Below are 22,357 nucleotides of genomic sequence, written 5' to 3' on the forward strand. Positions count from 1 at the left end.
TGGTGACAGTGAAAACGTGGCTGATTCGTATTAAAAACCAAGGGACTCTGATTACGGAAGGTTGACCAGACTGGTTCCTTCATCCTGATGAAGAGTTTATGCTCGAAATGTTGACTCTCCTGCTTCTCGGATGCTGCCTGACCAGCTGTGCTTTTCCAGCATCACTATTTTCGACTCTGATCTCCAGCATCTGCAGTGTGCACTTTCTCCCAGACTGATTCCTGTAATGGCAGGACTAAGGTATGAAGAGAGACTGGATTGGTTCAGACTGTATTCACTGGGGTTTGGGAGAATGAGGGCCAGGGCGGAGTCTCATAAAAACCTATAAATTCTAAGCAGACTAGACACAATAAAAACAAGAAGGACGTTCCCGATGAGCAGGCGTCCAGAACCAGGAGCTCACAGTTTAAGGATATGGGGTGAGCCATTTCCGACTGAGATGAGGGGAAATATCTTCACCCAGAGAATGGGGAGCATGTGGAATTCTCTGCCACAGAAGGTAGTTGAGGGCAAAACATTAAATATTTTCACGAAGGAGTTAGATATAGTTCCCAGGGTGAAAGGGATCAAAAGGCATGGGGAGAAGGCGGAAACAGGGGATTGCATTGGGTGATCATGTAGAATGGCAGAAGGCTGAATGGGCAAAAGTGAGGACTGCAGATGCTGGAAACCAGAGTTTAGCTCAGAGTGGTGCTGGAAAAGCACAGCAGGTCAGGCAGCATCCAAGGAGCAAAAGCCCCTCATCAGGAATCAAAAAAAAAGAAGGCTGAATGGCTTACTCCTGCTTCTATTTTCTATGTTTCTTATGTAGTCTGACCTACATGTGACTCCAGTCCCACAGCATTGCGGTTGACTCTGTACAGCCCTCTGAAATGGCTGTGGACTGACAGAACTTTTCAAAACTGTGACCTGAAACACTGGTTAGATGTCTGACTGATGGATCTGGTGATGGCACAGGACCAGGGCACAGTGGATTCTGGGAAAGCTTTGGGCCACTGTTTTAACTGAATGTAATAAAATCACCATTTGTGTGTTTTTAAATAGCGTGGATCCAACAGATTGCCTGAAGTAAAGATTAACTTTTCTTGTTATTGAATTGTAGAGTTAATAAGCGCAGCTCCGAATTAAATTAGAAAGTAGTTTGTTATGGATGTTGCTATGGTGACACTGTGTTTGGGAGCTGAAGGCACAGTTTAAGTAGTGTCATTGCAGGCACGTTGCTCCCTAATCTATGTTGCTGGTTTTTATTTTGTCACCCTGCTGGGGTTTGTTTCAGTCATGGATTAACTCAAGCAAACAGCTTGTAAAGAGGCTGGAACAGCAGGACTGGATGTACTCAGAGAAAATTATCATTCATTCTCAGGATGCGGCTATTATTTACTATCTACCGTGGTGTGACTGACTCAGACCCCTTTGGGGCAGCTAAGAGCTCACCACATTGGGAAGAAAAAATACTTTTATTGATGTTAAACCTTCAGGTGCCTCCCAAAGTAGATTTGAAATGGCTGTGAGACTGGGTCATGCTTGGGCTAGACAGCAGGAAGAATGTTCCTAATAATCAGGAAGCCCAGATCTAGGGGTCACAGTATAAGGATGTGGGGTAGTTCCATTGAGGAGAAATAGTTTCACCCAGAGAGTGGGGAGCCTGTGGGATTCTCTACCACAGAAAGCAGTTAAGGCCAAAACATTGAATGTTTTCAAGAAGGGAGGTACAGTTCTTAGGGCTAAAGGGATCGAAGGGTATGGAGAAAACCACGGGAACAAAGAACTGTGGATGCTGGAGATTGAAAACAAAAAGAAAAATTGCAGGGGAAACTCAGCAGGTCTGCCACCATCTCTGGAGAGATAAACACAGTTTATGTTTTGAGACCAATGAGCTGTTCTGAGGAAGGGTCACTGGACTTGAAACGTTAACTTTGGCAGCATCTAGTAGAGAGAAAAACAAAGCTAATGTTTCAAGTTCAACCACCCTTTGTCAGAACAGGCCACTGTACCCAAAACATAAACTCTGTTGATCTTGCCACAGATGCTGCCAGATCTGCTGAGTTATTGAGTTGGATGATCAGCTGTGAATGGTGGAGCAGTCACGATGGGCCGAATGGCCCACTGCTCCCATTTTCTATGTTTCTGTGCTGGAATTGGTAAGGAGGCCAAGTTTCCTTCCCTAAAGGACATTGGTTCACTAATGTATTTCTATGAAGGTCCAATTGTTTAGTTGTTATGTTTACTGCTCACTATTGGGGAGATGTGAGGGACAGGTCTAATGACAACATTTTGAGTGGTGATGTACTGTCCTGTCTCAGGCCTTTGGTGTCAGCTACATTACTGAATTCAATGAGTAGCCACATGAGCTATCAACTGATCGAAATAGTGAGATGATTTGGAGGAGACTGTGGTCTAGTGTTGATGTCACTGGGCTTGTGCTCTGAGGGATGGGGATTCAAATCCCATCAGGCAGAATGGTGGAATTTAAATTACACTTGTTTTTCTTAGAAAACTGACATTAAAACAATAGCTGTTTAAACTGTATTAATTTGCCATTCATGAGTGTTCTTGAAGGAAAGAATCCTTCCATCCCTATCCGGTCTGGCCTAGATGTGACTCCAGACTACAGTGATGTGGTTGACTCTTAACTGCCCTCGGAAATGGTCCCACCTAGCCACTCAGTTCAAGGGATGGGTAACAAATGCTGACCTTGCAAGCAATTCCCCCTTCTCATGAAAGAATCTTTTTTTAAAAATTGAAAAGTGGTTCCGATCCTAGGTTAGCAACTCCCTAAGACACAGGAGCAGAAGCAGGCAGTTCAGCCCATCACGTATGCTGGACCATTCAGTCAGATCATGGCTGATCTGATAATCCTCAACACTTCTTCCTTGCCTTATCCACAGAATTTTAGCTTGTGCTGTTTTCATTGTAATGGTTGATGCGGTAAAGTTCTCTGTGCTACAACAAAATAATTAAGGAACCCAGTGAATTAGAAACATTGCTTCTCTGTTTCTGTAAGCATGAATAATGGTCAAAATGAGACGGATGTTTGATTTGTCTCAGTAGCTCGCATTGATTATCATGTTTTTATGTGGGGGCGTACGTGCAGTGTGTGTGAGGTTTGTGGTAATTAGTTCAATAGTGAACAAGTTGACCTGGTGTGCTCATCCTGTGAGGCTTCAAATAATTCCCTAGTTTCTATGGTTACACACAATTAAAAAAAAAAGAGGCAACATTTTTTTTTCTCTCTCAGCTCTGCTTTAGTGCTGTGAGAGGCTTGGATTTAATAAAATTGCTATTCAGAAGCAATGAGTTTATACTTGATATTGTACTCTCACTGCTCAAACTCTAAAAAATTCAGACAGAAAGAATCGAACTTGTCCCAGAGAAAAATTCCCACCCTTTCTCAGACAGAACATCACTGGCTGGAAATAGGAGAAAGGATATGGAGATAGTAGCTGCCAAGGGGAAGAGCAAGAAATAAACAGAGATTTCAAACTAGATCTTGTTGACCGAGGCAGATAGCTCAGGTTGAGGAGTTTCAATAAGGCTGTTTGATTTGATCAGCCCATCCTGGCTTGTATGAAGTCATGATAATTGGTCAAATTCTATAGTGGCTCATTTTCTCTGACTACTAACATCACAGATTCAGTTGCAGGGACCCATTCTCTTCAAACAACAGTTCAAGTGTTGTACCATTTTCAAATTACCCAGGAGTATGGTGCTTTCCCCAAATTGCTTTCTCCGTGTTAAGGCCTCGGCTCATCTGAATTGTGACCAATCAGCTTCCTTTTCACCTGTAGTATAACTGCTTGTGATTGAATGAAATTTGACATTCTTGCATTTGTCCTGATGAGCGCAAGGTGAAAAGCTTCAGCAACACGTGCCTCTCTTTTCAGCATGATTCAAGTTCACAACTACAAAGCAACTGTTTGTTTGTATTAAGGGTTACCGAACCAAGGTGAGCAGTTATGGTGCAGATCATCTGTGATCTGATAGAATGGTAGAATAGGCGGAGTGGCATGGTGGCTCAGTGGTTAGCACTGCTGTCTTACAGCGCCAGCTACCCAGGGTCGATTCCAGCCACTGGTGTAGAGCTTGCATGTTGTCTATGTGTGTTTCCTTTGGTTGCTCCAGTTTACTCCCACAGTGCAAAGATGTGCAGGTTAGTATAGATTGGCCATTCTAAATTGCCTGTAGTGTCCAGGGATGTGTGGGTTAGCCATGGGAAATGTAGAGTTACAGGGATAGGGGTGGGGGGGGGGTGGGTGTCTGGGTGGGATGTTCTTTGGTGAGTCAAATGGCCTGCTGTAGGGGATTCTATGTCAAGACTGAAAGGGCTGAATAACTTCTTCCTGTTCTTGGGTTGAATTGGAGGGAGATCGCAGGCACAGGGAAGGTGCTGGCTTTATGCCTTGGATAATAGTAAGTAATAATATGGCACTGGTGCCAATGGAGATGCCAAATAACAATGCACATTTACATAGCGCCTTTCAATGCAGTAAATTGTCCCAAGGCTACATGGGAGCATTAAAAGACCAAAAATATAATGCCGAGACATGTAAGGAGATGTTATAGCTGGTCACCAGGATCGTGGTCAAAATGGAAGGTTTTGGGAGCATCTTGAAAGGGGGAGAAAGACAGAGAGTTTAAAGGAAGGAATTCCAGAGCATAGGCCTGTGGCTGCTGAAGGTACGACCACCGGTGGTAGAAGAAATAGCATTAGGAAGAAGCTAGAATTGGAGAAATGCAGAGACCTCCAAAGGCTTTAGGGCTGGAGGAGATTAGAAGTCAAGAAGGGACCGTGTGTTACTCCACCCCATATGGAAACACTATTTATCCCAATGTTGGTACTTTCCATTGTTATCAAGCAGACTAAACCTCCTCAAAATAGTAAGAAGATAGCCTGGATCCCAACTTTTTCTTCTTTTTAAAGGCAAGTGTAAGGCGATGTGTTCCAATGATTTGACCAACTTAATTGGTCAACTACCAGGCTTGAAGCAAAGCACATTTTATTCTTACCCTGCTATTAAAATACACGCCAAAGAAGGAAGAACTGAAATAACAACTCTATTGGAAAACTTATTTAATGACTAAACAGCAACTGTTCCAATAATAGTAACATCCCATAAACACACCCTTGGCAAAGGCAAATTCAGTAAAATAGTCTCAAATGTAATTCCCAGTCCAAGAGGAAATAACAACAAGTGAAAATTCTGAGAGAGAGAGAGAATGCCAGTATTTTTCTGTAATAGGGAGAGATGTATAAACAAAAATCCAGGTTCTGTGGGAACTTGACCCCACCCATTCAAACTGCTTTCGCTGTTCCAACTTTTAAAATGAAACCCAAGGTCTCAAGCTGTTTATTGGCTTGGAACAGACTGTTTGACACTCCAATCTGAACCTTTCATTAAAAAAAAACCAGGACAAAATACACACCTTGAAGCCATCGTACTGTCATACCCATCCAGTCGCAGGAATGCTCTTTCGCGTCTGTTCAGTTTGAAATCCCATTCCTTCCTGGCGGTGAACTCTGACTTCCTGAAGTGAAGAGATGGGGCCTACATAGATGAGGCCTAGAAGTTCAGCTATCAAGGGGTGAAAGCTCTGGACAGTTCTCTAACTGCTACCTGCTCAATATCCCCCACAAACTGGGGAGTTCTCTCAGGTTCTGAAGCAGCCTTGGGGAGGCAAGTCAATTTAGTTCAAGATTTCCTGGGAGTTGAGTTCTCCTTTTCCAGTTAAAGCTGCTGAGTAGGCTCTCTCTATTGGAGGGCCAACCAGAGGTAGAAGAACTGGCTGCACTCTGCAGCAAATCGTGAAATAACTGAGAAGGTGCCTCCAAAAGTGGGTGCCTCTCACTACCTTTTACAAATCAGCTGGGCCACTACTGAGAGGGGAACTCCCTGAACAGGGTCCTCTCCCATTGAGTGCATTCACACCCAGATGGGCATATGGAAGGACAGCTTCAGAGCACCATGGCTGTCTGGACCTTGCCCTTCCAACAGTTAAATTGATGCCTGTCACTTTTGGGAATCGCGAGGCCAACTGGAAGATCCCAACCTTCCCTTACCAAGACTCTAGGAAGCCTAATTGCTGTCAAGCAACAAGTGGCAACAGTGGAATTCCTGGGTCCTTAGCAACCCTTGGCCAAAATGGCCGACATCAGGAATGGAATCTGTCGGCCATGTTTTTCAGGTCCTGTCTGATTACTGATCTCACAGTGGCCCAAAAACCTAACCTATGACCTCTTTATGCTAGCTTTTCACTGTGGCATTTTTAGCAGATATTCAAGAAGATTATAATTGCAAAATGCCCTTAGTTTATCAAATAGTGACCAGAATATGATTGTCTTGTTAGAAGCACAAAAGTTCAATAATTCAGTGGCATTTCCTAAGAGGGTATTGCTCAGTCAGGGGCACAACATTTTGTTTGTTTTTAACACAGATGACTGCAATCCCATCTCAAACTCTGCATGCAGTTCAACGCTGCCTGCCTGCAGCTCACTGACATTTAATTCTCCCGCAGCTTCTTCCTACATTCCAGGCAGAGAAAATCTTCCTACCACCCACACAATGACACGCAAGGCTGTTTCAGTACTTCCCTTCCAGTTTCTGATACCGGTGTCTGTAGTTGGGTCAGAATTATGGTTTGCTTTGAGTCTGTTAGCTAACAATCAGCATCTCTTTCATGGCTGTCCCTCCGGGCTGATTTGTATTCCTGCAAAAATACAGGGTAAAGTCAATATTTTCCTGTTTTCAGGAAGGATCTGATTTAATGGTAGAATGAGTTTGAGAGGCCAAATGGCCCCTCTTCTGTTCCTTTGATTTTGATTGTAAGCAAGCAAAATTGGAATGGAGAACTCCAACATAGAGGTAACACTGGAATAGACATTATCGTTAAACTGGGCAGATATTTTTGTAGTATTCTGAACAATATGTAAATCTGGTTGCTCAAATTTTCTGCTGATTTTAAACTTTGTAAACTATTCTGAATAAGCAGCATGTAACTACATTCAGAAAAATGTTTTCTTGCCAATCTGATGCCTGTCCATCCACTGTTTTCTGCCCTAAGATGCACGACCAGATAGCCCATTCCACTTGAGAGATAAATGTCACCCAGTCTCTTCCCTCAATGAGGCATCGATTCACATCCTCCTCAGCAGATCCCTGTTTGAAAGGGACACCATTGACAATGCAGCACTCCATAAGTATTGCACTGAAGTGTCAACTTCTATTGTGTGTCCAAGCCCTGCAGAGGGCTGAGGACATTCCAGCTCATTGAGACATTGTTGCCAGGGAGTCCGATTTCAATAATACAGAGGAACCTTGATTATCCAGCATTCGATTACCCGAATATTGGATTATCCGGCAAGATCACAAGGTCCTGATGTTGGGCAAACTTATGTTATCCGACATTTGATTATCTGGAATTCGATTAACTGAGTAAAATACACCCCGCCTGTGTCCTTTGGGTAATCGAGGTTCCTCTGTTGTTAAAAATCCCCAACACCAGGTTATCGTCCAACAGGTTTACTTGGAAGCACTAGTTTTCACAGCATTGCTCCTTCATCAGGTGATTGTGGAGCATAAGATCATAAGACATAGAACTTATAGAAAAAGATTACAGTGTCATGCAACTGAAATGATATATTGAACAAACCTGGACAACCTTATGTTGTGTGATTTTTAACGTTGTCCACCCCAGTCCAACACTAGTTCCTCCACATCATTTTGGTAACAGCCAACTTGTTGAGATAAGAGCGAGCTTACATTCATTGACTTTAATCACTCCATTATTAACATTGTGCCTTCAGCTGTCTGGGCTCAAAGTTAACTACAGTCACTATTATAATTCCGGAAATGGGCCGATTTTTACACAAGACATGGAATTACATTATAAATGGGAGGATATTATAATGTACTGAAGTCCAGAGGGCTCTTTTTTTTAGATTAGATTAGATTAGATTACAGTGTGGAAACAGGCCCTTCGGCCCAACAAGTCCACACCGACCCGCCGAAGCGAAACCCACCCATACATTTACCCATAACCTAACACTACGGGCAATTTATTATGGCCAATTCACCTGACCCTGCACATCTTTGGACTGTGGGAGGAAACCAGAGCACCCGGAGGAAACCCACGCAGACACGGGGAGAACGTGCAAACTCCACACAGTCAGTCGCCTGAGGCGGGAATTGAACCCGGGTCTCTGGCGCTGTGAGGCAGCAGTGCTAACCACTGTGCCACCGTGCCGCCCTCTTGATGTGCATAGATCCCGAAAGGAGGCAGGGCAGATAGATCAGGTTGATTAAGAAGGCATACTGAATACTGGCCTATAATTGTCAAGACATAGAATTGGAGGATTGTGCTGTAACTGTATAAAATGCTGGTTAAGGCACAACTGGAGTATTGTGTGCAGGTGTGGTCACCCTATGTGTAGGAAGGACGTGTTTGCCCCAGGGAGAGTGCAAAGCAGAGTGAGCAAGATGCTGTTTCAGCTAAGGATTAGAACACTGGGCAAAGATTGGATAGGCTAGGGCTGTTTACCTTGGAGCATTGAAGGTTGACAGAGAACCTGATAGAGGTGTACAAGGTGGATAGGAAGGTATTAGATCCATTAGTAGAGGTGTCAATAACTAGGACATAGATTTAAGGCAGGATGCTAGGAAGAGGGTTAAGAACCTCTTTCACCCAGAGGGTGGTGGGAGTCTGGAATTCACTGACTGAAGCATGATTGAGTCAGAAACTTAAGCTGAATTTAGATATTCACTTGATTTACTATAGTTTCCAGGGGTATGGGCTAAGGAAAATGGGATTAGTGCAGTCAGATCTTTTATTTTATTCATGGGGTGTGGGCATTGCTAGTCAGGCAAGCATTTACTGCCCATCCATAATTGCCCAGAGGGCTGTTAAGAGCCAACTATATTGCTTTGGGTCTGGAGTCACATGTAAACCAGAGCAGGCAAGATTGGTAATTTTCCTTCCCTGAAGGACATTAGTGAACCAAATGTATTTCTCCCAACAATTGGCAACTATTCCATGGTCATCATTGGATTCCAGATTTTTCTTGAATTCAAATTCCTCTGTCTGTCATGGCAGATTCAAACCAAGGTCTCCGGAACATTACCTGGGTCTCTGGATTAGTTTAGCAATATTACCACACCGTTATCACCTCCCTTTCGTTGACAGGCATGGACTCAATGGACCAAATAGCCATCTTATGTGCTGTAACTGCCAAAGAGACAACAAACTCCCCCAAAGAGTAATAATGACCATGCATAAATGGTTTGTGATGTTGGTCGCAGGATAAACAGCTTTGGTTCTGATACTGGGGAGAATTCCACTGCATTTTAAATTGTTGCAATGGGAATTTAACATCCTCCTGAGATGGCCAAGAGACCTCGATGTAACACCACATGTGAAAGATGGCACCTCTGACCATGTAGCACTCCCTAGTACTACACGTGAGGGTCAGCCTGGGTTATTGCTCTCAATTATCTGGAGTGGAACATGAACTCCCAACTTTGTGACTTGACCAAAAGTACCAAGCACAGAGCAAATAACTAACAGCAACAGCACTGGTCCCCCAGCTGCATGGTTCCTTGCATTTTAACTGAATTTTTATTTTATTCTTTTATGGGATGTTCATGTTGCTGGCAATGCCCCTTGAGAAGGTGGGGGTGAGCTGCCTTCTTGAACTGCTGCAATCCATGTGCTGTGGGTAGACCCACAATGCCCTTAGAGAGGGAATTCCAGGATTTTGACCCAGTGACAGTGAAAGAATGGTGATATATTTCCAGGATTTGGAGGTGCCAGTATCAGACAAAGGTGGAGAAAGCCAGAACCCACACAACACCAGGTTATAGTCCAACAGATTTATTTGAGTTAAAAATCACACAACACCAGGTTATAGTCCAACAGGTTTAATTGGAAGCACCAGCTTTCGGAGCGCCACTCTTTCATCACCCCAGTCCAACACCAGCATCTCCAAATCCGATTTATTTGAAATCACAAACTTCCTTCGTCGGTGGAGTCCACTTGTTGAAGGAGCAGCACTCTGAAAGCTTGTGATTTTAAATAAGCCTGTTGGACTATAACCTGGTGTAGTGTGACTTCTGATGTTGATATATTTCCAAATCAGGATGACAAATGGCTCGGAGGGGAATTTGCAGGGAATGGTGTTCCTATGTATCTGCTGCCCTTGTCCTTCGAGATGGAAGTGGTCGTCCGTTTGGGAAGTGCCTTTCATTCATTGTTGACTGTGAAATGTGTTTCAATAATATTAGCTGTTAGTCACAGAATGTGGGTCCTGCTCCATTAATTGCAATATTGATTTTCTTTTTTGCTTTAAAGCAAAATGTGGACGATTACCATCACTTTTTGATTAATGCTAAAGACTATCACTTCTCTCTTCAGCAAGTGCAGCCATTTCTGTGGTGTTCTTGAAAGAGATCCTGCGATCTTCTGATATCTTGGGTAAGTTATATCTTGTGTAATACATGAATTATACATCTGATGAGTGAGTATTAATGCTGCCTTATAGCAGGCAAGTCTTTGATTTATGTAGAGATTAGTTGTTGCACCATGGGCGATCTCAGTTTCCAACACAATATATAATTAAAATAAAACAAAAAGCTGTGGAAGCTGGAAATCGGAAGCAAAACCGAAAATACTGGAGAAACTCAGCAGGTCTGACAGGATCTGTGAAGAGAAAGCAGAGTTAACATTTTTTTCAGAACAGAATGATAAACAATTAGTTGTTTAAAATAAAACAGTAAAGGTAATTCTGTGGTAGTTCATGCAGAGGTCTGACATTACATCACGAAACAATATTTTGAGAAGCTCAAATTTATATCATTCACTGTTGAAGTGGCAGTTATTGTTAAATATAGACAGAATCATACAGAATATACAGTATAGAAACAGACCATCCAGGCCAACGGGACTGTACTTCAGTTTATTTTTTTCAGGGATCTGAACATTGTTGGCAAAGTTAAAAATCACATAAAACCAGGTTATGGTCTAACAGGTTTATTTGGAAATACAAACTTTTGGAGCACTGCTCATTTGTCAGGTATCTAGAGGGGCAGGATCATTGGACACAAGACATAGTGTAACCTATTGGACAATAACCTGGTGTTGTGTTATTTGTAACTTTGTCCACCCCAGTCCAACACATCATTGCTGGCAAAGTCAGTGTCTGTAATAACCCTTGAAAAGAGTGTCTTGCTCTACAGTTTCGGGAGGTAATTAAGAGTCAACAACGCTGCTTTGGGTCTGGAGTCACATGTCGGTCAGACTATTGAAGGGGCATGCGTGTAAAACAATAACAACAACTTGCATTTATCTTGTACCTTTAAAATATTAAATGCCCAAAGGGATTTCATTAGTATGTTACCAATGACAATTAGGTGCTGAGCTACAGAAGGCATATGAGGGCAGGTGACCATAAGCTTTGTCAAAGAGGATGGCATGGTCATCAATCGCACGACACCAGGTTATAGTCCTACTTCACCTGACGAAGGAGTGCTGCTCCGAAAACTTGTGATTTCAAATAAACCTGTTGGAATATAAGCTGGTGTTGTATGAATTCTGACTTTGTCCACCCCAGTCCAACACCGGCACTTGATGGTCGCCAATGGTGGAGCAATGAAAATCAGAGGTGTTCTAGATGCCAGAACTGAAGGAGTGCAGAGGACTGCAGGAGGCTACAGAGACAGGGCAAGGAAAGGTGTTGGAGGTATCTGAGAAAGGAATGGGAAGTTTGAAATGGACGCAAGAGTCAGTGTAGATCAACAAGAGGAATTGTGATGGGTAAAAGGGAATTATTTTATTGGATGGATGTAAGCCAACATTTACTGCCCTGAAAAGGTGGCGGTGAACCGTTCCAGTCCATGTGGTGCCAATCCAGCTTTGTCCTGGATGGTGCCAAGCTTCTTGTTGAGGCTGTACTTATCCAGGGAGTATTCCATCACAGTCCTGACTTGTGCCTTGTAGATGGTGAACACGTTTTGGGGAGTCGGGAGGTGAGTTACTTGCCGCAATATTCCTAGCCTCTGACCTGCCGTTGTAGCCGCTGTGTTAATGAGTTTCTGGTCAATGTAACTCCCAGGATGTTGATAGTGTGGGATTCAGTGACAGTAACATTATTGAGCATCAAGGGATGATGGTTAGATCAGTCTTTCTTATTGGAGATGGTCATTTGTGTGGCATGAATGTTACTTGCCACCTGTCAGCCCAAGCCTGGATATTGCTCATGACTTGCTGCATTTGATCATGGACTGAAAAATGGTGCTGAACATTGTGCAATCATCAACAAAATCCCTAAGTCGGACCGTATGTGGAGGGAAGGTCATTGATGAAGTAGCTAAAGGTGGTTGGGTCTAGGAACTCCTACAGAGGTGTCCTGGAGCTGAGATAATTGACATCTAACAACCACAAGCATCTTCCTGTGTGCCAGGTATGACTCCAACCAGTAGAGAGTTTGCCCAGGCATTCCCATTGACTCCAGTTCAGCTAAGTCTCCTTGATGCCACACTCAATCACTTATATAAGCATATGAATTAGGACCAGGAGTGGTCTATTCAGCCCTTCCAGGCTGCTGTACCATTCAATTAGAATGTAGACTTGACTCCTATCCCTAAGAACCATAGAGTAACAAGGCAGTCAATCTACTTCTGCCTTAGGAATGACCTCACTTTCACCTTTCTCTGGAGAAGAGAATTCCAAAGACACTCAATCCTCTCAGAGAAAACAAATCCTCCTCATCACAGTCAAATAGATGTGGAACCTTATTTTTAAACTGTTTCCTAGTCCTAGTCTCTTCCACAAGAGGAAACATATTTGCAATATCTACTCTTCAATATTCGCTCTTCCCAGGGAAATCCATGTCAGCAAATTAATGTAGATCATTGAAATGTTTGTTGAATTTCAAAAAGCCCTTGGATAATTTCTTCCTGAGCTAGTCTAGCCCTAACACCAGCTCAATTCATGAGAGTGGTCATGTGACTTCAGGAAGCTATTTTGTAGCCGTCTTTACAAAATGTATGATATTATGATTACCAATTCATAATACAGACTGTCTACAGATTCCCCACTGAAACCATGTGATCTCCTGGAAACAACCATGGAAAAACTCCTTGGTACAGCAATGTAGTGATTGTCAAGGAGAATTGGAAATTTGGAATTATTGGCGACCAAATTCGTATTGGCTGGCAATGCAGGAAGGAAAATGATTTGACTGGACTTGGTATGAAATGATCGGATACCAAAGTTTAACGCTACTCTGTTTTTGTTTGTTTTTCCTGTAGGGGGATCGTTGGCCGTACTGGGAACCTATCTTCTGGTGACCTTTGCCATTAACGTCCAGCAAGAAATCACAGGCCCTAAAATTAATCTATACATCATCAGTTGGCCATTTCTAGTTTATTTGGTAAGAGGTTCTGAAGTAAGTTTTGCGTGACTTGGCTTTCCAGTGCTCATGGTGGAGTTCCCACCAGCCGTAGGAGTAGAATTAGACCAATCTGCTCCGCAGGCCCACTGCATCATTCACTGAGATCCTTGCCTATCTGGTTGTGATCTCAACCACACTTTCCTTTCTATCCCCGTAATGCTTGACTCCCAAATCTATCAAAAATCTATTTCGCTCACCTTTAATAAATTCACCAACTCAGTTTCCCATTTTCTCAGGGGAAGAGAATTGAACTGACTAAAATTCTCTTCAAAACAAAAAAAAAGTTGTTCTGCTCCTTGAACCTGTTCTGCCATTTAGTGTGATCTATATGTTAACTCTGGTTACACTCCTTGGTTCCATCCTCTCTAAATACCCTTAACTAATAAAATATATCAATATTAGCATTGATTGTGTTTCAGTTTGATCTGTAGCTTCTGAAACGTTTGAGGAGAAGGATTCTAGATTTCCACTAGCTTTGGTGTAAAGATGTGCTTCCCTATTTCACCACTAAACCGGCTATTGAACTGCTCATCCTCCTCACTCTGGACTACAGAAAGACTGTGGCATAGTCACAATGGATTCAGTCACTCTAGTTTCTGTGCTAGTGACCATGGTTCAGATCCCACCATAGCCACTGGTGAAATGTCAGTTCAGATGAAAGCAAGCCTCAGTAATGACTATGAAACTACCCTCAATTGTCACAGAACCCATCTGGTTCACTAATGTCAGTCATGGAAGAAAATCAGAGCTCCTTGGTCAGGCCTGTTAGGTCACTCCAGATCCACACAAATGTAGTTGACCCCTAATGGTCGTAGCAAGCCACTCAGTTTGACAGCAATTAGGAATGGACAAAATTTGTTTGTTTAGATGGGGAATACTTGTGTCCCTAAAAAGCAACATTCCAAAAATCCTCAGACAGCGCCCTCTAAACGCATGACCACCTCCATCTAGAAGGACAAGACCAGCAGATACATGGGAACATCCACCACCTGCAAGTTCCCCTCCAAGTCACCGTTTCATCAGGGTCACTGGGTCAAAATCCTGGAATTCCCTCCCTAAGGGCATTGTGGGTCTACCTACAGCATGTGGACTGCAGCGGTTGAAGAAGGCAGCTCACCCTTACCTTCGCAAGGGGCAACTAAGGAAGGGCATTAAATGCTAGCCCAGCCAGTGACGCCCATATCCCAGTTCTCTACTTGCAGCTAACTGACTATGAACCCTACTGTTAATGATTCCTCACCCCTTGGGAGTTGAGTTTCTTTTACATTGGAAATAATATTGGTCAGAAACTAAAATTTTGGCAAATATTTCCTGATTGAATATGAGTGGGAACACAAAGATTTCAGCATCAAGTGATAGACTGCTGGTGATTCGAGAGCAGAGAAATGTGAAGCTATCGACAACTTGCAGTGTCACATTGTCAATGTTAATAAATAGCACAATGGCAACATCCTGGACCATAATGTTTGTCTACTTAGTTGTGATGGTCAAACCAAACTATTTACAGACATGAGCGAGTCCTCTATTTACTTCTGAAGGTGTTCCTCATTGTGGAATGTTAGTGCAGCATCATCAGCGTACAGTAATTCTCTGATAAGGAATCGGCACAATTTAGATCTCAGGCAGGTGACAGTTAATTTTAGAAGTGCAGAGTGTACTCTGGTCTTTGACAGGTCAAGTACATTACAGGTTCAAAACCACAGGGAGTTCTGTAGCTTTTTATGTTTGCTTCAATGTGACCCAGAAACGGTATGATTCTATTTACAAAATAATTACATGAAGTTCCCAGCACAGAAACGGGCCTTTGTTGTTTCTTTATGCTCCACAGGAACATCCTTCCCCTCTTATTTACATCATCTCACTCTACAGACAAATCTGTCTGTTCCTTTCTTCCTCATTCACGCCCACAAAGTTCTTTTTACTTTTAAATTTGTTTACAGCCATTGTCTATCTACAGTACAAATTAAAGGAAAGGGTGAGAGAACACTGAACTCACTCACACTCTGCTTGACGAGAAGGAGATCCTTCATGGCAACTTCAGTGGGTGCAGGAGTTGAACCCACACTGTCAGTGATGCAAACCAGCCGTCCAGCCACCTGAACTAACCAACTCCTTTCCCAAGGAATATGCAAAATCTCAAAGCACAATTCTGATTGGAGACAAACTAATGGGAATGGTTGTAATGGTCAACCGTTACTTCTTGAAACATTTTTTAAATGAATTAATCCATGAGATGTGGGTTTTACTGAACACAGCAATATTTATTGCCCATCCATAATTGCTTGTGGAGGAGGTAGTAGTGGTGAGCTGCCTTCTTGAACCGCTGCAATCCACCATTGTGGTGGACCCACAATGCCCTGAGGGTGGGAATTCCAATTTGACCCAGCGACAATGAAGAAATGGTGATAAAGTTCCAAATCAGGATGGTGAGGGGCTTTGAGGGGAACTTGCAGATGATGGTCTTTCCATGTATCTGCTGCCTTCTAGGTGGGAGTGGTCTCTGTTTGGAAGATCCTTAAGTAAATCACTGCAGTACATCGTGTAATCGGCACATATTGCTGTGACTAGTGGTGAAGAGAATAGAAGATTGCGTGGTTACCAAGTGGGTTCATTCAACTGAGTGAGATTTGAGAAGTGTGGCTCTGACCATTTAGTTGGTGGTTGATGAAGTGAATATGTTTTAGGAGAATCTCTGTCAGACCATTTATCTTTCTTACAAGCCTTGATGCTTGAAACCAATACATCATCAGGTGCAGGACATGGCCTGGCAAAATATTCTTACATTTTTATAGAAAGCAAATTCTCCGTGGTTGAGGTGGGATTTTGGTTACACAGCATAAAACTAAGTGATTGCTATTTAAGCACTTAACTCAAAGCCAGTGGTCTTTTTTACAGCAGAGAGCGGCGGGAGCTGGGTGGAAGTGAGGTTGGAGAAGGAGGCTGTAGGGAAGGCAAGTGATTGCTATTTAAATAGGTTGTTCTTGCTTCCTGTATGGATGAGGGATAGGGCTGTGGATAGGATGAGCCAACTGACCACAGCACCATGGTGCAGAAGGCCACTCAAGAGGGGGCAGCAAAAAGACAAGTACTTGTTATCGGGGATCCTATAATTAGGGGAACAGATAGTATCCTTTGCGAGCCGGATCGGGAATCCTGCATGGTGTGTTGCCTGCCCGGTGCCAGGGTGTAGGACATCTCTGACCAGCTTGAAAGGATATTGGAGCAGGAGGGAGAAGATCCAGTTGTTGTGGTCCACATTGGCACTAACAACATAGGCAAGGCTAGGAAGGAGGACCTGTTTGGGGATAATCAAGCACTTGGAAGGAAATTGAAGTACAGGTCCTCAAGGGTCATAATCTCTGGATTACTGCCCAAGCCACATGCCAATTGGCATAGGGATAAGAAAGTTAGGGAAGTAAACACATGGCTAAGGGATTGGTGTGGGAAAGTGGAATTGGATTTCATGGGGCATTGGCATCAGTTTTAGAACCGGGGGAATCTGTACCGATGGGACAGTCTTCACCTGAGCCGATCTGGAAGCAGTGTTCCAGCAAAAAGGATAAAAGGGTGGTCAGTAGGACTTTAAACTTGTGAATCGGGGAGGAAGGGAAAGCAAAAGTGATGGAGTATGGAGTTAAATGTTAAGATAATCAGCAGGTGTGCAGGTGGGTTTAAGCTCAAGGCAGGCTGGGAATGCAGCAAAAACGAAGGATAACTTAGGACATTTTATGATTTCCAATATCTCTAATAATAGATAAGAAAGTTAGCAATAAGGCATTTTACCTGAATGCTTGTAGTATTCGGAACAAAGTAAATGAATTAATGACACAAATCATCGTGAATGATTATGATGTGGTAGGCATCACAGAGATGTGGTTGCAGGGGGCTCAGGACTGGCAGTTAAACATCCAAGGATTTACAACTTATCGAAAAGACAGGGAGGTGGGCAGGGGGGGGTGGCATTGCCTTGTTAGTTAAGAATGAAATTAAAGCTATGGCACTGAATGACATAGGGTCAGATGATGTGGAGTCTGTGTGGGTGGAGTTGAGGAACCACAAAGGCAAAAAAGATCATAATTAGAGTTATGTAAGACCTCCTAACAGTGGTCAGGACCATGGGCACAAGATGTACTGGGAAATAGATGGGGCATGTCAGAAAGGTAAGATCACTGTGATCATGAGGGACTTCGATATGCAGGTGGACTGGGTGAATAATGTTGCCGGTTGATCCAAAGAAAGGGAATTCAAGGAATACTTACAGAAAGGCTTTTTGGAACAGCTTGTGATGGAGCCCACAAGAGAGCAGGCTATTCTGGACTTAGTGCTATGTAATGAACCAGACTTTATAAAAAATCCTAAAGTAACGAAACTCTTAAGAGATAGCGATCATAATATGGTAGAGTTCCGTCTGCAGTTTGCAAGAGAGAAGGCAAAATCAGATGTAATGATGTTACAGCTAAATAAAGGTAATTACAGGGGCATGAGAGAGGAACTGATGAAAATTGACTGGATGCAGAGCTTAGTGGGGAAGACAGTAGAGCAACAACGGCAGGAGTTTCTGAGTGTAATTGAGGACACAGTATAGAGGTTCATCCCAAAGAAAAGAAAGATTATCCAGAGGTGGGGGGAAGGGGGGATTAGACAGCCATGGCTGACAAAGGAATGGTAGGCCTAACATACGATGAACCTGAGAGGATCCTGGGATTATATTCATTAAAGTTTAGAAGGTTGTGGGGAGATCTGATAGAAACTTACAAGATAATGCATGGCTTAGAAAGGGTGGACACTGGGAAGTTATTTCCGTTAGACGGGGAGACTAGGACAAATGTGCACCGCCTTAGAATTAGAGGGGGTCAATTTAGAATAGAAATGAGGAGACATTTCTTGAGCCAGAGATTGGTGGGCCTGTGGAATTCATTGCAGTGGAAGCCAGGACATTAAATGTCTTCAAGGCAGGGATTGATAAATTCTTGATCTTGGAAGGAATTAAGGGCTATGGGGAGAGTGCGGGTAAGTGGCGTTGAAATACCCATCAGCCATGATTAAATGGTGGAATGGACTTGATGGGCCAAATGGCCTATGCCTCATGGTAAAACTGCATCTTGTTTTTGCTTCTATACAGATTTTGGAATTTATATTATTCGTTATTTTGCTGTATCTCTTCAAGAGAAGAGGCATGAACCACATAGTGATTCTACTTCTGATGTCTTCAATACTTGGTAAGAGTTGCCATTGAGTGTGGGGAATCAGTTTCCTTTCTTACTTCTGTCGTTCTTAACGAGAGGGAGGATCTGTTTCAATAGCAGCAAATGCTTTCCTGTTAACACCTCCAGTCTCCATGAGCTGTGGGCATTAACTGAGTAAATGAGGAACCTGCTGTGAAGATGCTGAAATTTGCTGTCCAGGAAGTTGATGCTGATTTAAAGCACCACTTTATGAAGCCACCATCCTACAAGCTTTTTAAAAATGTCTCATTTTGTTTCTTCATGCTAATCCATATAACAGTTTGCGCGTGTCATACACTGTCACAGGGTATCCCAAAGTGCTTGCCAATGCAATGGAGTACTTCTTTTTTTATGTTTGTAGAAGCCAATATGTGCAGAGCAAATTTCCACAAACGGCAATGTAATAATGACTGGATCATCTGCTTTTTTTGTAATTGAAGGATACGCATTGGTTGGGAGATGGTGGCTGTTGGATCTTTCGCATTTACCGTCTCAGCACTGAACTGGAGTGTCAGCCTATATCTATTGTTAGCACCTTTGGGTGACAGGGCATGTGAATCATAATACATGTAGCCATAATACAGTCAGTTCTGCTATAACGCAGTAGTTACATCTCGTGCAAACCCGTGTTATAAGAAAATTGCGTAATAGCAGCACAATTTAAACTAATGGGGCTGGAATCGCATTATAACCAATACACACTCGAAACATTCGCACTTTAAAAACAGAGTCCCCAATTTGTCGGTCGTGTTATAGCAAATTTGTGTTAACAAAATGCACATTATATCAGAACGACATGTACCAAACACTGACGAGGGAGTTTACATCCTCCATGTCATTCCCAGCAATGGGTGAACTCACTTTTACTCCATATCCAGCTAGGAAACACAGGCTGAGATTTTGGAAATGATTTGATGTTGGATTGGAGGGAGGACTTTATACACAACAAGATGCACAAGGAGTTTCACTGGATTTGAGGTTCCAAAAATAGAAGTGTTTTAACCCATTGCGGCCTCTCATCCCTACAGTAGCTAGATTTTCAGTGCACTGGTTAAATGAAAGCAATTGCATTAAATATTTGCTACATTACAACAAATACTCAAATAAAAATACTTTATAATTTTGGTGCATTTTCTTCATGCTCATCATGAAAGGCCGTAAGAAGTGAAGTTTATAAAGTGCATCTTGGAGGGGAGACTGAAATTAGGAATCTAAGAATAAGATGCCCCTGCTTTTATGACTGAGAGGAGAAGTTCTTTCTTGCAGAAGGTGGTTCGGTTGTGCAATTTCCTTCCCCAAGGCTGGACCTTTAAATTTAGTCAAGGCTGACTTAGATGGGACTCTTGATAGACAAGGGAGTCAAGGTATGGGATGGGGCCAGGGGGCAGACAGGATAGTGGAGCAGTTACACAGAGCGGAATGGCTCACTCCTGCTCCCCAAGTCTGATGTTTCTGAACACATCCATTGTCTGTAAAGTGCCTCGGGACACCCTGAGCTCCTGAGTCTCTCTGGTCTTTGTTGAAGAAATGTTTCAAGGCATTACCACCTAGCCACCGCTTCCCCCCCACCCCCGACCCTTCAAACAACCTCTGAATCCAAAAACTGCCAAGATTTTTTGTCACCATTGAATCAAGGTTTTGTTTTGTAATTCCTTACCCAGAAATATCACCAGTCACTGATGTTGTCCTCCGTTTAGAAGAACATACAAACTGAGAAAATCCTCCAAAACCCACCTCGCACACAATACAGAAAGACACCAACAATTCATTGTAGGTAATAATTGGTCACTTACAGAGGGAGGGTTCAAACTACATCCCAAGATGGTGCATATTTATATCCTAGCTTTGCAGCCGGAACTTTCCATCTCCCTTTGTTGATCCTTACAGCATTTCCTCTGGTGGCCTTCTGTTCTCGCCCTAGTTCAGAAGCCTGACCCCATCATTAATATTCGAGCATGTCAATACATTGCGTGATGTAATTCCCTTTGTTTAAATTGGAGAGCAGGCTCCAGGAGCATTTTTCATCCTTCACTAAAACAGCTCAGACTCTGGAGAGGACTAAGTGCTTGTTATTATAAATCACACTCCAGTCTCTGAGGACTGTGCGATCTTTGTTTACTCATCATAAGAACTGAGGGCTGAAGGGCTCTTTTCTGTGCTTCACACCTCTCTGATTCTATGACTACGATTTACCTCAGTCTAAAACAGCCATTCCCTTCTTCAGAAACCTTTCCCTCTAAGTTCCAGACTTTCCAACTTGACAGAAACAGCCTGTAAGTACCGATCCTGTCAGCTTCCTCTCCATGTTTCAGTAAGATCATCTTCCATTCGTCAAGTCTCCGCCTCTCACCATAGGACTATGCTTCATTCCAGAAATCAATCTCGTTAATCCCTGTTACACCCCCTTTAAAGTAAACACTTTCTTCCTTGGCCTAAGGAGACTAAAATGGTATGTTGTGCTTCAGGCCTGTTTGCTGTTTTAGGGCAATATTTGCATTGATTATGTAAGAATCCTGACTGACTGACTGTGTGTCTGTTTTCAGCCTCACTGACTGTGATCTCAGTAAAAGCCGTCTCTGGGATGGTGACAAGCTCCATTCAGGGACAACTTCAGTTCCAGTATCCCATATTCTACGTGATGCTTGTTGTTATGATTGGATCTTGTATTTTCCAAGTACAGTAAGTGTCTTCAGTAAATAGTTTGGAACAAGAAGAAAGACTTGTACTCATGTAAAGCCTTTCACCACCTGGAAGCACTTGACATAAGGAGGTACTTTAGAAGCATAGTCACTGCTGTAATTTAGAGGGAGCTGATGGCTTAGCCGTAATGTCATTGGGCTAATGTTCTAGGCTCATGGGTTCAAATCCCACCATGGGAGGTGCAATTTGAATGCATTAGAAACCTGGAATAAAAAGAATTACACTCATGGTGACTATCAATTTTTTTTTTTAAATCTGGTTCACTAATGCCCTTTAGGGAAGGAAATCTGCCATCCTCACCTAATCTGGCCTTCAGACCCACAGCAATGTGGGTGACTTTCAAATGCCCTCTGGAAATGGCTGACAAGCCTCGCTAGAGCAGTTAGGATTGGGCAATAAATGCTGGCAATGCCAATATTGCCTGTGTCCCATTAACAAATGAAAATTCCCTGCCAACCAGTGCAAGCTCCCATGAACAGCAAAGTGCTGGAGAAACTCTGCAGATCAGGCAGCATCTGCAGATAGAGAAAAACAGAACTGACTATTCGAATCTGGTATGACTTTTCTTCAGAATACTAAGAATGTGGTAAAGACCGGACCATAAGATAAATATTGGCCAAGACAGTGGGGAAAACTCCCCTACTCTTTAACATATTGCCATGGTTTGATTTGATTTGATTTATTACTGTCACACGTACCTAGGCACAATGAAAAGTTTTGTTTTGCGTGCAGTACAGGCAGATTATACTATACAAAGATCACAGGGTGATTGAACAGAGCAAGGAATACAAAACTATGACTTCAAAGAAGATTCACAAAGAAGATTCATTAGGTTTGAAATTTGAGAGGTCCATTCAGAGCTCTAATAACAGCGGTTGTGCTAAAACTGTATCGAACCTTGGGAGAAAGTGAGGACTACAGGTGCTGGAGATCAGAGTTGAGAGTGTGTTGCTGGAAAAGCACAGCAGGTCAGGCAGCATCTGAGGAGCAG

The 22,357-nt window shown here is 42.9% G+C and overlaps 1 protein-coding gene across 3 annotated transcripts in view; it reads left to right on the forward strand.

Moving 5' to 3' along the window:
• nipal2 (NIPA like domain containing 2) overlaps positions 1 to 22,357 on the forward strand; it is a 76,108-nt gene that overhangs the window by 34,081 nt on the left and 19,670 nt on the right. For 2 of the 3 annotated variants that reach the window (XM_043687659.2, XM_043687656.2), the window contains exons 4-7: positions 10,405 to 10,464; positions 13,299 to 13,420; positions 18,564 to 18,660; positions 21,210 to 21,345. In XM_043687659.2, coding sequence (XP_043543594.1) covers positions 10,405 to 10,464; positions 13,299 to 13,420; positions 18,564 to 18,660; positions 21,210 to 21,345 — 415 coding nt within the window. The remainder of the gene's footprint in view (positions 1 to 10,404; positions 10,465 to 13,298; positions 13,421 to 18,563; positions 18,661 to 21,209; positions 21,346 to 22,357) is intronic. The other variant, XM_087986724.1, reaches the window with a different exon arrangement.

This window comes from Chiloscyllium plagiosum, unplaced genomic scaffold, assembly GCF_037043375.1.
Source record: "Chiloscyllium plagiosum isolate Xiang-an unplaced genomic scaffold, Cpla_swu_hap1 HiC_scaffold_4, whole genome shotgun sequence".
NCBI classification, from domain to species: domain Eukaryota; kingdom Metazoa; phylum Chordata; class Chondrichthyes; order Orectolobiformes; family Hemiscylliidae; genus Chiloscyllium; species Chiloscyllium plagiosum.